Here is an 18794-nt window from a genome sequence, read left to right as displayed (position 1 = left end):
AGGGCAAGATGGATGGATGGCATCCCTGAAGTGACTGGATTGACCTTGAAGGAGCTGGGGGTGGTGATGGCCAACAGGGAGCTCTGGTGTGGGCTGGTCCATGTGGTCATGAAGAATTGGAAATGACTGAACAAATGAACAACAACCCATGCAAATTGATCCCTTGAAAGGCACTACAGGTAGCCCCCAAGTTACAAACAAGATAGAGTCAGAAGGTTGCTGTGAGTCTTCCGGGCTATACAGCCATGTTCCAGAAGCATTCTCTCCTGATGTTTCACCCACATCTATGGCAGGCATTCTCAGAGATTGTGATGTCTGTTGGAAACTAGACAAGTGGGGTTTATATATCTGTTGAATGTTCAGGGTGGGAGAAAGAACTCTTGTCTGTTTGAGGTAGGTGTGAATGTTTCAGTTGGCCACCTTGATTAGCATTTGATGGCAGTAAGAAGCCAGACCTTGAAACTGCTAGATCATTAAATGCTAATCAAGGTGGCCAATTGAAACATTCACACCTACCTCAAACAGACAATAATTCTTTCTCCCACCCTGGACATTCCAAATTGTAGACTCTCTCTTAGGCGATCCCTCGTTGGCCGAATAGGATAGTCTTCCAGGATCAGAATTCTTGTGAGTCTGTAGGTGGCTGTGGAGCCCTATTCTTGATCTGCATCTTCTCCCGCAGTGTGGGCATTGGTTTCCAGGTGGAAGGCAGTCTCGGTCGGGGTTGGCTTGACACACCTTCCTCTTGGCACGTTTCTCTTTGTTGCCCTCCATTCCTGCCTCTTCAAATTCTACAGCACTGCTGGTCACAGCTGACCTCCAGCTGGAGCGCTCAAGGGCCAGGGCTTCCCAGTTCTTAGTGTCTATGCCAGAGTTTTTAAGGCTGGCTTTGAACCCATCTTTCAATCTTGTTTCCTGTCCTCCAACATTCCGTTTTCTGTTCTTGTGTTCGGAGTACAGCAACTGCTTTGGGAGACAGTGGTTGGGCATCCAGACAATGTGGCCGGTCCAGCAGAGTTGATGGCGGATGACCATCGCTTCAATGCTGGTGGCCTTTGCTTTTTCCAGCACACTTACATTTGTCTCCTTGTCTTCCCAAGAGATTTGCAGGATTTTCCAGAGGGAGTGCTGATGGAATCGTTCCACGAGTTGCATGTGACTTCTGTAGACAGTGCACGTCTTGCAGGCATATAGCAGGGTTGGGTGGAAAATAGCTTTATAAACAAGCACCTTGGTATCCCTACGGATGTCCCGGTCCTCAAACACTCTCTGCTTCATTCGGGAAAATGCTGCACTTGCAGAGCTCAGGCGGTGTTGTATTTCGGCGTCGATGTTGACTTTGGTGGAGAGGTGGCTGCCAAGGTAGCAGAAATGGTCAGCATTTTCTAATGTGACACCATTAAGCTGTATTTCTGGCATTGGAGAGGGACTGGCCAGTGACTGCTGGAACAGCACTTTGGTTTCTCGATGTTCAGTGACAGGCCAAGCTTCATGTATGCTTCTGCGAAGGTGTTTAGAGTGGCTTGTAGATCTTCTTCTGAATGCGCACAGACAACATTGTCATCAGCATTCTGGAGTTCTATAACAGATGTTGTTGCAACCTTGGTTTTGGCTTTCAGTCTGCTGAGGTTAAACAGCTTGCCATCTGTCGGATAGATGATTTCCACTCCGGTGGGAAGCTTCCCATCAACAAGGTGAAGTATCATAGCGATGAAGATGGGAGAATAGAGTTGGGGCAATGTGTATAGAAACGGGACGGGATCAGTGTTCGGCAAGGCTTGCAAACAGCGCCCCTTGCGGCTACCGGCGGCATCTCGACGGTGCTTGACTTGACAATGGATGCAAGTTATGAAATGCCACCGGGCTCGCGCTCTGAGCTCTCCCTCCACGACCTGAGTGGCAGTTTTGGAAAAATGGCCGCCACTTCCAAAATAAAAAGAAAGGGGGGGGGGGGGTCAGGAAAATGGCATGTAGCCTTTGAGTGGGGAGCCCCCTTTCCCTATCTTTCGGGTCAAAATTGGAGGAGGGGAGTCTAATCAAGCTGTCCAAGGCTCCCACTCCTTCTCCTGGAGTTCTTGCAGGATTGATGCCCCGAGGAAAGCGCGAGGGGGGGGGGAGAGGGGGCTCCTCTTCCTTGTCTGCTCCGCCCTGCCCATTGGCGGCCCTTCCCGTGCGCGAGACCCGCGGCGGGTCTGCCTCCCGGGAGGGAGCGGCGTGGAAGGCGCCTCGCGCGCTGGGCAGGTGCGCCCTCGCGGCTCCTCATTGGCGGCTGCGGAAGCGGCAGGAGCAGCGCGGCGGGTGGATGCGAGTGCCATTGCCATTGCTGCTGCTGCTGCTGCTCTTCCCCCCTCCGCTGCAGACAGGTAGCATGAGGGCCTCCCTCCCTCCTTCCCTCAGCCCTAGCCCTCCTCCTCCTCTGTTAGCAGTCCAGGCGAGTGCAGAGGCTTCCCCGGCGCAGAGCAAGCTTGGCTAAAATCAAGGAAAAGGCGGCTCCTTCCAGGCGGGCAGCCCTCAGGTAAGGCAGCACTGCGCAGCGGGCTTGGTTGGGGAGGAAAAGAGGGAGGGAGGGAGAGAGGGGGACAGCTGCCCAAGGGGAAGGGGATTCCTCCGGCTTGCTTCTCCCGCCTCCCTGGATGGATCCAACGGGAGGAAATTCTGCAATTAGGGAAGCAACGATGAAGGCAAGGAGGGCCCCCGCTACATTGCCATCTTATGTAGTTTCAAACTGCATCATATGGTCAGTGTGGAACCATCTAATGCAGTTAAACTATAGGAGTCTATACTCACCATATAATGTAGTTTCAAACTGCATTATATTAGTGTACATGCGGACAATAGGGGACTGGGAAGATGTTAGGGGGTGTGGGCCAAATGGGGGGCACAATGTCACTCTGGGAAGGTGGGTTAGGGAAGAAGAGTCTATCATCCTCACACTCACACACTGGAGCCATCTAATGCAGTTACACTATAGGAGTCTATACTGACCAAATAACGTAGTTTCAAACTGCATTAGAGTAGTGTACATGGGGGCAATGGGGGACTGAGAAGCTGTTATGGGGTGTGGGCCAAATGGGGGGCACAATGCCACTCTGGACAATGGGGGTTGAATCTTCAGGCCCAAAGGACTGAGAAGCTGTTAGGGGGTGTGGGCCAAAAGGGGGGGGGATGCCACTCTGGGAAGGCAAGTTGGAGAAGAAGGGTCCATCATCCTCACACACTCACACACTGGAGCCATCTAATGCAATTAAATTATAGGGTCTACACTGACCATATAATGTCGTTTCTGTGTTGAATCTTGGGCCAAAAGGACTGAGAAGCTGTTGGGGGGGGGGGGAGGACAAAAGGGGGGCACAATGCCACTTTGGGAAAGCGGGTTAGGGAAGAAGGCTCCATCCTCCTCACACAGACACACACATAGCCCTCAAAAGGGGGAAGATCTACCTTGAAAGGAGGAGAGTCCTGTCATTTATTTACTCATCCCGCCTCTAGGGGGCGTCCCTGGGAAGTAGGGGAAAAGGGGCTCTACTTTGGATGTGAGTTGGGGAGAGAGGGGGAGATAATTATTACAGGTTTATTGGGTTGATGTGAGTTGTGTGGCCATGTTCCAGAAGCATTCTCTCCTGACGTTTCGCCCGCATCTATGGCAAGCATCCTCAGAGGTTGCGAGGACTGTTGAAAACTAAGAAAATGGGGTTTGTGGAATGTGCAGGGTGGGAGAAAGAACTCTTGTCTGTTTGAGGTAGGTGTGAATGTGTCAATTAGCCACCTTGATTAGCATTTAATGGCAGTAAGAAGCCAGACCTTGAAACTGCTAGACCATTACATCCTAATCAATGTAGCAAATTGAAACATTCACGCCTACCCCAAACAGATATATTCCACAGATGTATAAACCTCATTTTCCTAGTTTCCAATAGACCTCACAACGTCTGAGGATGCCTGCTACAGATGCAGACGAAACGTCAGGAGAGAATGCTTATGGAACGTGGCCATACAGCCTGGAAAACTCACAACCCAGTGATTCCAGCCATGAAAGCCTTGGATTATAGGTTAAAATTGCTCGCAACTGGCTAGAGTGCTGCTTGTCCCTTTTTCCAGGTTCAGAGGGCCACCTTTTGAAAAAGAAGGCACAGTGAAGACAGTGCCCATGTGCTGCCCGCAGACCCTTGCAATCCGGATGCCCTTTGCGGATAAAAGATGTATCATGGAATGAATCCGAACAGCAGGGATCCCTTCCTAGAGAAGCAAGAGCAGCAGCCGTCTCCGCCACTGTGCCAGCGCTTCCAGTCCAAGCTCTCCCTGGTAGTCTTGTGGTTCCAGCTGGCCCTCTGCTTTGGCCCTGCGCAGATCACGGGCGGTGAGTGAGTCCGGCTCCTGTGAAGGCAATAGGGAGAGCCTGTATTGGTTAAAGCAGGCAAGGGGAGTGAAGAGAGGGATGCCAGGCTGCTGCTGACAAGCAGGTGCCCTGAGTGTAGGAGGAGGCTATTGATCTCATATGCACAAAATGCTGAAAGGGGAAAACATCCTCCCACTGTTTGCCTGGCTGCCTCTCACATCTTTGGATGAAAGAGATAAATCTATCAATCCCCTGATGAGGTCTGAAGGGAAATTCCTGAAAGGAGATGCCCACTTCAATTTCTACATCTTGCCCAAGTATGAATACTGGAAAAAGACGATTCCTCCTAAGGGTGCAGAGAAAAGACACTTCTTCTCTTCCCTTGGGATGATCAGTTTCAGTTCAGACAGATAAATATCAGGTTTCTCTCTCCCCCCCCCCCCCCCCCCATCCTCAGGCAAATTCTGCTAAGACAGTAAGCAGTCATCTCCTCCGGCCTGATGATGCTCTCTGCAGAATCATTCTATCCCTCCCTTGTGCAAAATCCACACATGGGAAATAAATACCGTATATACTCAAGTATAAGCCGACCCAAATATAAGCTGAGGCACCTAATTTTACCACAAAAAAACTGGGGAAATGTATTGACTCGAGTATAAGCCGAAGGTGGGAAATGCAGCAGCTCCTGGTAAATTTCAAAATAAAAATAGATACCAATAAAATTACATTAATTGAGGCATCAGTAGGTTAAATGTTTTTGGATATTTACATAAAACTATAATTTAAGATAAGACTATCCAACTCTGATTAAACCATTATTCTAACCTTCTTCAGTGTAAATGTGCTTACATATCCATCCAATGTTAATAGAGTAAAATAATAAATGTAATAACTAATAATAAAGTAAAATAATTAATGTAATAAAAATAGAATAATAAATGTAATGATAACAATAAATAGAATAAAATAATGCATGTAGTAATAATAGAGTACAGTAATGTAAATGTATAATAACAATAATAATAATTAGAGAAAAATAATAAATAACCTTGACTTGAGTATAAGCCACAGGGGGCTTTTTTACCCTATAAAAAGGGCTGAAAAAACTCAGCTTATATTCTAGTATATATGGTAAGAGAAAATGCTAAGAAAGACTTTCTCCTGAATGTGCATTTCCAGCTTCTGCTCTATATGCTGAGAATAAATCCTTCTTCAATAATCTGAGACATCCACTAATTCCTCTGGGAATCGGGATACATCAAGTATGTATAGACAGATCCTAAGGACAAATATTCGGCATGACGCTTAGCCCATAAATATTATGATGGCTTCTCCATGTCTAAAGAGACAAGTTGACACGATGGATAAACCTATTACTGCATCTTATTATAGTAGAGGGAAAGGATGCTTCCAAGCAGAGGGCTCCCAATACTATTAATTAAATGGCATCTATTCTACCTTTTCCTTCTCGTTTTTTTTCCTGCTAAGAAAAGGTGATAAAAGATTATGGGAAGGATATCAGTCATATTCCCCTGTAGCATTAAGTGAAAGAGGTAAGAGGATTGCAAGAATGTAACCTTTTGGTAGCAACCAGAAAACCAGTTTGGGGATCACTCACTGTAAGAACCTGGTGTACAAGTGGTCAACATTAAATCAGAGACACATGAAGAGACGGGATAAATGTAGCAGTGGGAGTCTGTGCTGATATGACCAAGCAAGCCCTGTGAGGAGCGACTTAAAGAGCCGGGAATGTTTAGCTTGCAGAAGAGAAGGTAGTGGAGTGACATGATGAGGGCCATGTATAAATATGTGAGGGGAAGTCATAGGGAGGAGGGAGTAAACTTGTTTTCTGCTACCCCGGGAGTCTAGAATGCAGAACTATGGCATCAAACTACAGGAAAGGAAATTCCACCTGAGCATTAGGAAGAACTTCCTGACCATAAGACCTGTTCAGCAGTGGAACTCTCTGCCTCAGAGTGTTGTGGAGACTCCTTCTTTGGATGCTTTTAAACAGAAGCTGAATGGCCATCGCTTTGAATGCAATTTTCCTGCTCCTTGGCAGGAGGTTGGACTGGATGGCCAACGAAGTCTCTGATTCTATGATTCAATGACCAAAAAGGAGAGCAGTGGACCCAGTCTGTGGCCAGCTACCCTTCATCTACTTCACAATTGGCCTCCCCAAGACACTAAATACTGTGCAGGACATTAGAAAAACTCATAAGACTATCTTGGTATTTATTGCTAGCATAGTGTATCAGCCTGTTTAAATATCTGCTTGTGGTGAAAACAGGAGGAAGCACTCTGGATGCGCATAGTAAGCTGGAAAGAAAAATGTTTACTGTCTCAGGAAATCCACCCAGGAAATAAACAAAAGAATTTCATTCAATTTGGATTCCAAAGCCCCTAGAGCTCCTGTGAGAAGGGGTTCTCACATGACTGTTCCCATATCTTAGATAAAGGTAAAACAAGGAGAAAGACTTCCTCAGAGGGGAAGGGAGGGGCCTCAACAGGTAGCAATGAAGCAGAAGAACTAAGTGCATAACTCTAAGGCAGAGGGAAGAACACTAGGAATTGTCTATCTCAGGTGTGGGCACACTTGGGCCTTCCAGGTGTTTTGGACTTCAACTCCCACTATTCCTAAAAGCCTCAGGCCTTTAAGGGGGAAGAGGAAAGGGCCTTGGACTTGTAGGAATAGTGGGAGTTGAAGTCCAAAATGCCTGGAGAGCCCAAGTTTGCCCATGCCTGTTCTACCCTCATGTGGTTTGTCTGTAGGATGTTGAATGTCGTCTAGTTATCCACTGTGGAGAAAGTTGCTGGAAGGAGAAGCGCTTTGGTACAGTCCAGCAGGGCACTTTCTAGGATTCCTTTCCAAATGGAATTGAAACTGTTTTGCTAGCCTGAGATTGCCTTCAGGTCAAGTCTGGCTGTAAAACCATGCTTAGTGAGGCAAAGGTGTCTCCTTACACACGATTGTGGAACATTTCCCATTTGGTTCACATCAAATCTCTCATATTAACTGAAGCTAAGCGAGATCTGTGAAGCTTCTTCTTCTTCTTCTTCATTTTTACTGTACCCTGAAATTTTATGGTAATTATATTCTTTCTCTATTTCAACTTAAGTTCTATAACTTAATGTATAAATATATGAGGGGAAGTCATAGGGGGGAGGGAGCAATCTTGTTTTCTGCTACCCTGGAGACTAGGATGTGGAACAATGGCTTCAAACTACAGGAAAGGAGATTCTACCTGAACATTAGGAAGAACTTCCTAAGTGTGAGAGCTGTTCATCAGTGGAACTCTCTGCCCCATAGTTTGGTAGATGCTCCTTCTTTGGAGGCTTTCATACAGAGGTTGGATGGCCATCTATTGGGGGTGCTTTGAATGTGATTTTCCTGCTTCTTAGCATGGTATTGAACTGAATGGCCCACGAGGTCTCTTCCAACTCTGTGATTCTATGGTTCTAACTAGACCAGTGGTTCCCAACCTGTGGGTTCCCAGATGTTTTGACCTTTAACTCCCAGAAATCCTAACAGCTGGTAAACTGTCTGGGATTTCTGGGAGTTGTAGGCCAAAACACTTGGGGACACACACTGAAGTAGACAATACCCATTGAACCAGCGGGAACCTACTAAGTCAACATTTCTTATGTCACTGTTCTTATGTGAAGTGGTTCAGCTCTTGTTGGGATTAATAATTGGATTTGCAAACCACAATCTAACTTTTTAATTGTTGTCAGATTTTATTGGTGCTGTATACTGTGCACTCTAACCAAGTTAATAATATTGGAGCTCAGTTCTTGTGGGTTTTTTCGGGCTATATGGCCATGTTCTAGAGGCATTTCTCCTGACGTTTCGCCTGCATCTATGGCAAGCATCCTCAGAGGTCTGTTGGAATTAGGACAACTGGGTTTATATATCTGTGGAATGGCTGGGGTGGGGCAAGGAGCTCTTCCCTGCTGCAATTAGGTGTGAGTGTTTGGCTAATCACCTTCATTAGCATTTGAAGGCCTGCTTGAAACTGGGAAGGCCTGTTGCTGGGAGGTGTTAATCTGTGCCTGGTTTCTTCCTCTCTGTTGTTAAGCTGTTATAATTTTAGAGTTTTTTAATACTGGGAGCCAGATTTTGTTCATTTTCATGGTCTCTTCCTTTCTGTTGAAATTGTCCACATGCTTGTGGATTTCAATGGCTTCTCTGTGTAGTCTGACATGGTGGTTGTTGGTGTGGTCCAGCATTTCTGTGTTTTCAAATAATATGCTGTGTCCAGGCTGGTTCATCAGGTGCTCTGCTATGGCTGACTTCTCTGGTTGAAGTAGTCTGCAGTGCCTTTCATGTTCCTTGATGCGTGTCTGGGCGCTGCGTTTGGTGGTCCCTATGTAGACTTGTCCACAGCTGCATGGTATACGGTAGACTCCTGCAGAGGTGAGAGGATCCCTCTTGTCCTTTGCTGAACGTAGCATTTGTTGGATTTTCTTGGTGGGTTTGTAGATAGTTTGTATGTTGTGTTTCCTCATCAGCTTCCCTATGCGGTCAGTGGTTCCCTTGATGTATGGCAGGAACACTTTTCCTCTGGGTGGATCATCATCTTTACTCTCGTGGTTTGTTCTTGGTCTTGCAGCTCTTCTGATGTCTGAGATGGAATATCCATTGGCCTGGAGAGCCCAGTTGAGGTGGTTCAGTTCATCTTGGAGGAGGTGGGGTTCGCAGATTCTTTTTGCACGGTCTGCCAAGGCTTTGATGGTGCTTCTTTTTTGACTTGGGTGATGGTTGGAGTTTTTATGTAGATATCTATCTGTGTGTGTGGACAATTTCAACAGAAAGGAAGAGACCATGAAAATGAACAAAATCTGGCTCCCAGTATTAAAAAACTCTAAAATTATAACAGCTAAACAACAGAGAGGAAGAAACCAGGCACAGATTAACACCTCCCAGCAACAGGCCTTCCCAGTTTCAAGCAGGCCTTCAAATGCTAATGAAGGTGATTAGCCAAACACTCACACCTAATTGCAGCAGGGAAGAGCTCCTTGCCCCACCCCAGCCATTCCACAGATATATAAACCCAGTTGTCCTAATTCCAACAGACCTCTGAGGATGCTTGCCATAGATGCAGGCGAAACGTCAGGAGAAATGCCTCTAGAACATGGCCATATAGCCCGAAAAAACCCACAAGAACTGAGTGATTCCGGCCATGAAAGCCTTCGACAATATTGGAGCTGATAATGAAGGTGATTCCAGGAAAATTGCAGAACCACAAGCCAGTGAGAACTACATGAGCATAAGCTCAATTAATTCTATGCTTGATTACATATATTAATTAGGTTTGTTGGAAGCTGTGTAAACAATAGGATTCTGTGGAAGGGTTCAGGAACATGTTTCATCCGGAGTTAGAGTGTCTCATTCATATACTTAGATGAATGATTTATACTTAAACCACATCAACACCATGGACTTGGAGTCAGTATATTTCAACTTTTTTTGAGCAGCCAATGGCAGGGTTATGATGCAAGCACCAAAACAGTGTCTGAACTACGTTCCTGCCTCACATGGCTTTCAACCAAGATCTGTGTGCATGATTATATTGTTTCTTCATATCTGTGGTTTTAATAGGTCAGACTTTTCCCTCAGTTGGTCACTGAGGGATACTCCAAAGTGTCAGCTGTGCCATAAATTCAAGATCTAAAACAATTCTCTAACTAGATCTGCCTATTTTCTATTGTGCATATATTTTAATTGGAATGAAAGTATTGTTACAGTTGCCAGGTTGTATCATTTTTGTACTGCGTTTGTTTTACTGAAGCTGTGATATTTTTCTTGGAAGTCAGTTCTTTTGAAATTGGCAGGGTTTAAATTCAAGGGAGCTATAATTATCCAAACTGGACATATCAAAGTACATTTTTCACTTACAGTAAACAATACAATAACTACAACATCGATATTATAAACAATATTGTGTGATATCATGGGTTTTAGTGCTTTTTCTATTCTCTATCCTATCTTAGAAGATCAATATTTGTTTACAAGGCATTGTTGTCTTTCAGGGTGATTTGAAAGATGTTATACTATTGCAGCCAATTAGGATGAATGTCCTTGGACTTAATGGTGATTTTGCCTGATCTATGCATTTATCTCTATACCAAGGCAATACTTTCTAGTTTGTAAGAAATATTATTTGTGTATATATTTATAATTATTTAGTTAGTTACAGTATTTATATTCTGCTCTTCTCACCCTGAAGGGGACTCAGGGAGGATCACAGAACATACATATGCGGCAAACATTCAATGCCGTTTATACACTGACAAAACAGACAATTTTATATAGATAGAGGTATATGTTGGCTTTCCCATCTTTGCAATCTTGGAGGCTGTGCTCAGTTCCAGCTACCGGGGGGAGGGTGAGGGTGCTGTCACTCCATTTTCCCTGCCAAAGAGCTTTGATCAAATCGCTGGCATTTTTCTGGCATTTCCTTATGAGTGCTTTAAATATCTCCCTACTTAAGCGGTACCTATTTATCTACTCACATTGCTGTGAGTAGGCAGAAGCTGGGCTAAAGGCCAGGAGCTCACCCTTACCTGGTTTTTGAACTGTCAACCTTTTGGATGGCAATGTTTCCTGCAGCTGCAGCTACAGCCAGGCCCTATAAGCTTATATCTGTATGCTTTACTTTTGTATCATATGTTCCTCTTCAGATTCCCATAGCTCTCCATTAGACATTTCAATAGCCTTTCCCAAACTGGCACCCTCTAAACTTGTTGGGTTAAAATTCCCATGTTCCTAGGGTGCATCTACACTGTAGAATGAATGCAGTTTGACACCACTTCAATTGCCATGACTTCATACCACAGATTCTTTGGAACTGTAGTTTTACAAGGTCTTTAGCCTTCTCTGCTAAGTCAGTACTGGTGTCTCATGAAACTAAGAATCCCAGGGTTCCATAGCATGGAGCAAGGCAGGTCAAGTGGTGTCAAACTACATTAATCCTGTAGTGTAGATGCACCCTTGGCCATCATAGGAAGCTGTGGAAGCTGAAGTTATAGTCCAACACATCTGGGGAGTACCAGACTAGGGGGCAGATAATAAAAGCTGGCAGTGTCATGATTTGTTTCACCCTCAGATCTTCTGTTTACACATACTCCTCAAATACTAATGTACAGGTTTGCCTGTTTCTGGTTTAAATAATTATGGTGTGACATTACTATCTTTATGCCTCGATTTTCTCATAGTCAGAATTGCAAGTAATCATCTGGGAGTGTGTTGGATTCTGTGGTACATCTATGTCATGTTTTTTTAAAGCTTGTACTCCAGTTGAACAAATTCTCTTTGGACCTCCTCACCAACATAAAAAAATCCAAATAAACCCCGAGTATCTTTTAGTCAATGTTTACATCATCTGTCAGTGGTAATTTCTCCACAGGAATCAGTAGTCCTTTGTACCATATAAAACAATTCATTTATCAAACAGGACAACTCATTGGCTCATGCCGTCTTTGACACATAAGTGCAAGGCTGTTCCTGCTGCTTCATTGAATTCACGCTGCCAGGACCACTGCCTAATGTGGTCAGTTAGGGTTGCTGTGAATTTTCCAGGCTGTATGACCATGTTCGAGAAGGATTCTTTCCTGACGTTTCGCCTGCATCTATGGCAGGTATCCTCGGAGGTTGTTAGGTCTATTGGAAACTAGGCAATTGGGGTTTATATATCTGTGTAATGTGCAGGGTGAGAGAAAGAACTCTTGTCTGTTTAAGGCAGGTGTGAATGTTGCAGTTGGCCATCTTGATTAGCATTGAATAGCCTTTTTGCTTCAAGGCCTAGCTGTTTACTTCCCGGGGGAATCCTTTGTTGGGAGGTGTTAGCTGGCGCTGATTGTTTCCTGTCTGGAATTCCTCTGTTTTCTGAATGGTGTTCTTTATTTACTGTGGTTAGTTTCCTTCCCATTTTCCCAGCTGCCCATTGTCACTTTTCCAGTACTCATTTTGTTTCCAGATACACATTTTTAATAAAATGCATGCTGAAAAAACCCCAGTCTGAGTTCAGAAATATCCTTCCCCTTATGAGAAGTGTTGAAGGTATCACAGAATCCTGTTTGTATAGCGTCTAAGAGTCCTAGTTAATCTTTTGAACGGTACAGTATAACATGTGGAGGTTTTGACCCAGTCCTGCAATGTGCAAACCGGCTCAACAGTTCATGCTACACATAGCATAGAAATGGAAAAGAAGCATAAAATGGTGCTGACAGCTTTTGTTACAGAGCTTTTCATATGACTGGAAAAGGGACTGTATCTTCCTCTAGGTTCCTCATGATAATTTAATTCCAGTTTTCTCAAAAAAAGGCTACATCTGGTTTGTCAGATTTTGGAGGAGCCTGGACATGGCAACCTTTTCTATGCAAGTATGGGAATTAACTGGATCCTGTCATGAGGCTGTGAAATCTTGACCTGGGATAGATGGATAGATAGACAGACAGGCAGACGGACAGACAGACAGACGGACAGATATATCAAACACATCCAAGGGTTCTGTGTTCCTAACATCCTATGGGTTGTCAAAGGCTTTCATGGCCAGAATCACTGGGTGGTTGTGAGTTTTCTGGGCTGTATGGCCATGTTCCAGAAATATTCTCTCTGGATGTTTTGCCTTCATCTGTGCCAGGCATCCACAGATATATTTTCCTAGTTTCCAAAAGACCTCACAACCTCTGAGAATGCCTGCCACAGATGCAGGCAAAATATCAGGAGAGAATGCTTCTGGAACGTGGCCATTCAGCCCGGAAAACTCACAACAATCCTATGGGTTTTTGTGACTATGTTTTCGACAACACCCCGTGCTTCATCTGTCCTTTGCAAACATAAATTTTATTGAATTTAGTAGGATGGTTAAACTTGTCATTGGATACCTAATTTCAGCGGGTCTGATTTAATTAAGGATAGCTGTTGCAACCCTCTGTTCTCTATCTATGAAGATATTAAAGCAAAGATAATTCCACAAAATAGAAAGTATCAAGCATTTTTATAATCCAACCTTGTTCTTTCCTATTAGTTTAGATTCATTCTTCTAGCCACAGGCCATTCTAAACAGTAAAGTTAAAGAGAGAAAAGCATAATTCAGTCAATACAAGACAATCTTTGTAGTCATTTGTAGCAGCCATTTAACAGCAGGGCACTTATTTAAAATCATTTTCTTTCACCAAAGAACATTTGTTAAAAATAGTCTACACAAAGTATTGTAGCTACAGAAAATAAAAAGAAGAACACTGTTTTGAAGCAAACCATTTGGTTGAAAAATAATCGTCTTCTCTACTCCAAAAAAGCTGAAAAGAAAGTAAAATAAAATAAACTACTCTGTGTGGTAATGAAGTTTCTTGCTGTTTTAATTTTTGTTTCATGGGATTCTCTGAATGTTTTCCTGAGGATAAAATTTAGGCTCATTCATAGATACATAGATACGTAGATATTGAGTGACTTATTTTCAAATATGGATATAGTATTACCCCCTTTTCTTCTTCCTACTCTTTAATAAATGATTTGTTTTTGACTGCTAAGGATAGTCCAAAAAATTGTCCTTAGAATTCAAATCAGCCAAAAAACACACATGAGCTGGTAAAAGTTTCTTTAAAGTATTGCATTGCTGTCATCTATTTTGTAAAAAAGCTTAACAACAAGCCAGCCTGTTCAGATTCTGGATTTGGGTGATTTTTTGCTTGATGTGGGACCACAACATCAGACAAACATCAGGATATTTGTTGGTGTGCTATTGCTGATGTTTGGCCTGGTGGTGGCAAACCCCTGAACTCTGATCTTGGGTGATTTCAATGTTCACACTGGAAAACACTGCAGGTGCTTAGGATTTCATTGCAGTAATGACAACCATTGGGATATCTCAGGTTGTCATCATTCCTTTATATTTATTTATTATTTATTTACAGTATTTATATACTGCTTTTCTCACCCCTAGGGGGACTCAAAGCGGTTATATTAGTGGTTCTCAACCCTTTTTTGACCAGGGACCACTCTCTAACATTAGTATCGAAAGGGTTACAAATCAGTTTTTGGTCAACTTTAGATTCGGTTTGGGGTGGTGATTCAGAAAATTGCATTGGATAGACCACATCAGCTCTTGTTTCTGATACAGTACATATGCCATGGTCAACGACAGAGAAAGAGTGGCAGGCAGTATGAAATGAGTGGAAATAAAATAAATAAAGAGGAAGGAGGATTGTGGACCAGATTTTCGTCCCACAGGTTAAGAACCACTGCCTTAGATCCAGTTGGGTGTGCTCTAGACTTGATGCATTAGCTCCCGTGGGACTTCTGTCTGTGTCCAATTCACATACTAGAATCAGGTGGGTGTCCTCTTGTCATTACTATGTTTTATTGAAATTGACACTGACAGTGGTAGTTACCTTCTAAGTGTGGTGGATTCCAGCCTTTGGTCTTCCAGGTTTTCGGACTTCAGTTCCCACAATTCCTAACAGCTGGTGAGCTGGGTGGGATTTCCAAGAATTGCAATCTAAAACAACTGGAATACCAGAGGTTGGGAACCTCTGATCTAAGAGAATTATGGTCCACTCTAAGAGGCTTCTGGTTACCTTAACTGTTGAAGGGGAGTTTTGGATTAACATGCATTTACTGATTTATTATTAACCTTCTAAACCATTAAAAGCCTCCTTCCACTTGAAAAAACACTTCATGGCAAAAATGTGACACAACAAGGATTGGAGTTAGACTAGTCTTCTTTTTTAGGGAACTCTTGAGCTTGTTCCTTGTAAACAGTCCCAGATACAACAATTCCTACAAGCTGAAACTTCAGTTTTCAAAGACCGTTGGGAAGTGCATTATGGTGGTCTAAATGGGTTGTGACTAACACATGCACACCATGACCAGATCAAACATCACTAGGAATGTGTTCAGGTGGTGCACTAGCTCAGTTGTGCAAATTCAGTCCTGTCTAAGACCAAATATTTGTGCTCCATTTTCAGGGATAAATTCAAGAGGACATAAAAACTGCAAAATTAAATCTCCAAGGAGAGTGAGACTCCATTCTGGAATTTGCCTTTTGTCTGCCCAAGTAATTTTGATAGTTTTGCCTGGATTATGCTTCAATTTGTTTGGCCTTGCTCAGTCCCTATAGAACACTGCTTTAGAACTAGAACAACTTACTTACATCTTATAGAAGGAAATAACAGGTAACCATTATGAGCAGTTGTCCCCCTGCCCTTAGATAATCTTTCCTCCTAGTTTTATATATAAATTAAAGGCTTAAATGTCCCGTCTTTACTTATGCTATTGAGCATTTTTCTGGGGTTTTTTTGGAGAACTATAGTTGATGAAATGAGTAGGATGATGACTGGAATACATATGGCACAAATGTTGTAGTGATTATGGCTTATCACAGTGAGAACATATTGTTTTCATTTTATGGCAGTAATGATGGCAAAGTGGTCTGTTTTCTCTTCGTTATATGCTCAAGCATTCACCTAGCACATTTTCTGAATGTTGTGTATGTTGTGATGTGCTTGTAAGCCTGTTATGGCTATTTTGTCAAGCATGTTGAGGACAAAGTAATATTTATTCCCTTTGAACATGATGGTCAGGTTAATATTGACTCATTGGAAGTATCTACATTCCATCTAGTCCCTTTACAGTGAATAAAACTCAGAAATGTGGACAAAGAAATTCAGCCAAGTACTAGAATTCTTGATCTGTCAAGCAGACATGGTACACTTGTACAGAGAAATTATCCATTTCTAGGTTCATTCGCTTCATCACTGATGGTTGCAGTGATGAAGCGAATGAACCTAGAAATGGATAATTTCTCTGTACAAGTGTAGATGGTGCCAACTATTCTGAAAAGGTGATTTATATCAACACCCCTTAAGAAAATTTATTTGCACCTGGTTATTGCTTTTAGTAACACTACCTTTCATACTCTCTTAGAAAAGGTCCACCTTTCATACACCTCAACTATAAGCACTCTTGAATGAAGCAGACTATTTCATCCCAAATTAGGACTTTGGTAAAGAAAGCCCTGGTCAAATCATATCAATGAATGATTTTGATTTTTATTGGAGGAAATCCAGAGGGATGCAGCCACATTTCTCTCACTGATTTCTTAATGACTTTAAATGTGATTGCCATTGATAGAAAAATAAATGACTGTTAACATTAGGCTGTAGTGATCTGCTGCTAATATTGTACTGGCTGTTAAACGCTGGAGGTAGAAAATATTTTTATTACTAAATCACAAATGTAGTGGTAGGAAAGTAGAAGGGAAGAAAAAGTTTTAGGCATCTATTTCTTGATTCCTTTTCAAAGATTTATCTCCTGTGTTTCCATTATATGGGCCTTTTATTCATAATTTCTGTTGGGGTTAGCCTAATGGGATAAGTGGTAGAGTTTTAAAAATCATGTTAACATTAATTACAAATAGGCGCATATTCATGTCTGTCTAATATGAATATATACACTTCAAAAAGAGCATGGATGGATGCACTTAATTTATTCTGTCTCTGCAGCTGCCTGGATGATATTTTTAACTACCCCTGTCAAATGCTCACCATGTATTTGTTCATGAAAGAGCTTGTACAAGATAGTCTTAAAATACATTCCATAGTCCTCCTTCGTTTTGTAGTGGATAGCAGAACTATTTCTGGTATATTTTCTGTTTTGCCATATAATGTGGGAGATATAGCAGCCTACTTCTTATTAAAATTTTAACTGAGTTGGTCTAGCATTGAGTTGGCAATAGATGGATGTTTCTCAGAAGTAGTCATGTGTAAACCTTTCTCATCATAATATTTTGACACAGAATGACATGCAGCAGTTGTGGCACTCTGAGTTTACACATCAGAGCATACAATTCAAACATAATGATGTGTAGTGTAGTTGTTACTGATGATCAGGAAACATAAAACAATGTAGTTAAATCCATTATTAGTGCTTGCCTACACTGACCAAAAAACTCACTCATCTCAAAGCCATCACTCTCTTCTTAATGCACAGTTCTTTTTTGTGAGTGCTTGGGGTGCATCTACACTGCAGAATTAATCCAGTTTGTCACTACTTTAACTGCATGGCTCAGTGTTGTAGAATCATAGGAATTGCATTTTTACATTTTTAGTCTTCTCGGCCCAGTTTTCCTGTCTGAACATATCTTCCCCTATAAACCATCAAGGACTTTAAAATCTTCCGGAGAGGCCCTGCTCACAGGTCCCACCACCTTCGCATTCGCGCTTGGTGGGGACAAGAGACAGGGCCTTCTCTGTGGTGGCCCCCCAGCTATGGAACTCTCTCCCCAATGAGGTTAGGTCTGCTTCCTCCCTCCTGACCTTCAGGAAGAAACTAAAATCTTGGCTTTGGAATCAGGCATTCACAGATTGATGGATTGAACCGGTAAAGACTAAGAGTTATTGGACCACAATGTTTGGATTGAGTTGGATGATGTTCTTAACTCAGCGAATGGTCTTTTATATGTATTTTATAACTTATTTATTATGTATGTTGTTTTTTAAATGTTATTTATTGTGTAGCATTGAATTTTTGCTGTTGTTAGCCGTTCTGAGTCCTCCCACAGAGGTAGAGAAGAACGGGATATAGAAGTTTTCAATAAATAAATAAACAGTGGTGATACCTCACAAAACTATAAATCCCACAATTCTATTGCATTGAACCATGGCGGTTAAAGTAGTGTCAGACTGCATTAATTCTACAGTGCAGATGCACTCTGAGTTTAATTCAACTTTGTACTAGTTTAGAGGTTATTCTGGAGTTTGCTGGGAACTCTGGAGTATCCAGGAGCATTGTGAGAGCCTGGACATTTGGACTGGATCTGTTAAGGCCCAGTACTCTGTTCAGATGGACACTGCAACATCACCCAGATCACAGCAAGGAACGGAGATAATTTGTCCCCATTTTACTGCCAACATTCCCTTCCGAATGGAGAGGCCCATGCAAGTGCCCGGCCATCACAGTCGCATCTGTGATGTTGATTCTCCCTCCTCCCTGGTCTCATAGGCATCCAGTTATTACATCACAGATGGGACAAGTGACAGCTGGTTACTTGCATGGAGTTTTCTGGCTGTTGGGGAGTGTCTGTGGCAGCCTAGAAGTTGCGGTGATGGTTCAGCAGGGCTGATGTAGGTTCTTTCCAGATCTATGGATGCCAACACTGGATGCCAACACAGTGCTACAGTGTTCAGCTGGGTGCATCTGGCTGTCATCATGGCCAGTCTGGAGCATGTTTCAAACTGGCCCAGCTTAAGCAGTCAGTGTAGACTTGCCCTTTGTCCCCAAAAGAGCGGATCTTTTGAAGTCAACAGATTTTAGTATCGAGTATCTTTCATTTCAGTGGGTCTGCCCTGTCTCCCCTATTGACATTAACATTAAGTTCAAAAGTTTCCATACACTTAAGTTGCGTCACATCTCTGTATGTGAAATAAGTTACTTGAGAAATGCATGTAAGAAATT

General features: G+C 42.9%; 1 protein-coding gene across 1 annotated transcript in view; it reads left to right on the top strand.

Moving 5' to 3' along the window:
- Positions 1-2226: 2226 nt before the first annotated feature.
- Positions 2227-18794, top strand: part of SUSD4 (sushi domain containing 4) — a 119630-nt gene continuing 103062 nt past the window's right edge. The window contains exons 1-2 of the mRNA XM_060754203.2: positions 2227-2515; positions 4099-4357. Of these exons, the coding sequence (XP_060610186.1) occupies positions 4198-4357 (160 nt within the window). The 5' untranslated portion in view covers positions 2227-2515; positions 4099-4197. The remainder of the gene's footprint in view (positions 2516-4098; positions 4358-18794) is intronic.

This window comes from Anolis sagrei, chromosome 1 (assembly GCF_037176765.1).
Source record: "Anolis sagrei isolate rAnoSag1 chromosome 1, rAnoSag1.mat, whole genome shotgun sequence".
NCBI classification, from domain to species: Eukaryota; Metazoa; Chordata; class Lepidosauria; order Squamata; family Dactyloidae; genus Anolis; species Anolis sagrei.
The sequence above is the reverse complement of the archived record's forward strand: the minus strand, read 5'-3'. Positions and strand labels throughout refer to the sequence as shown.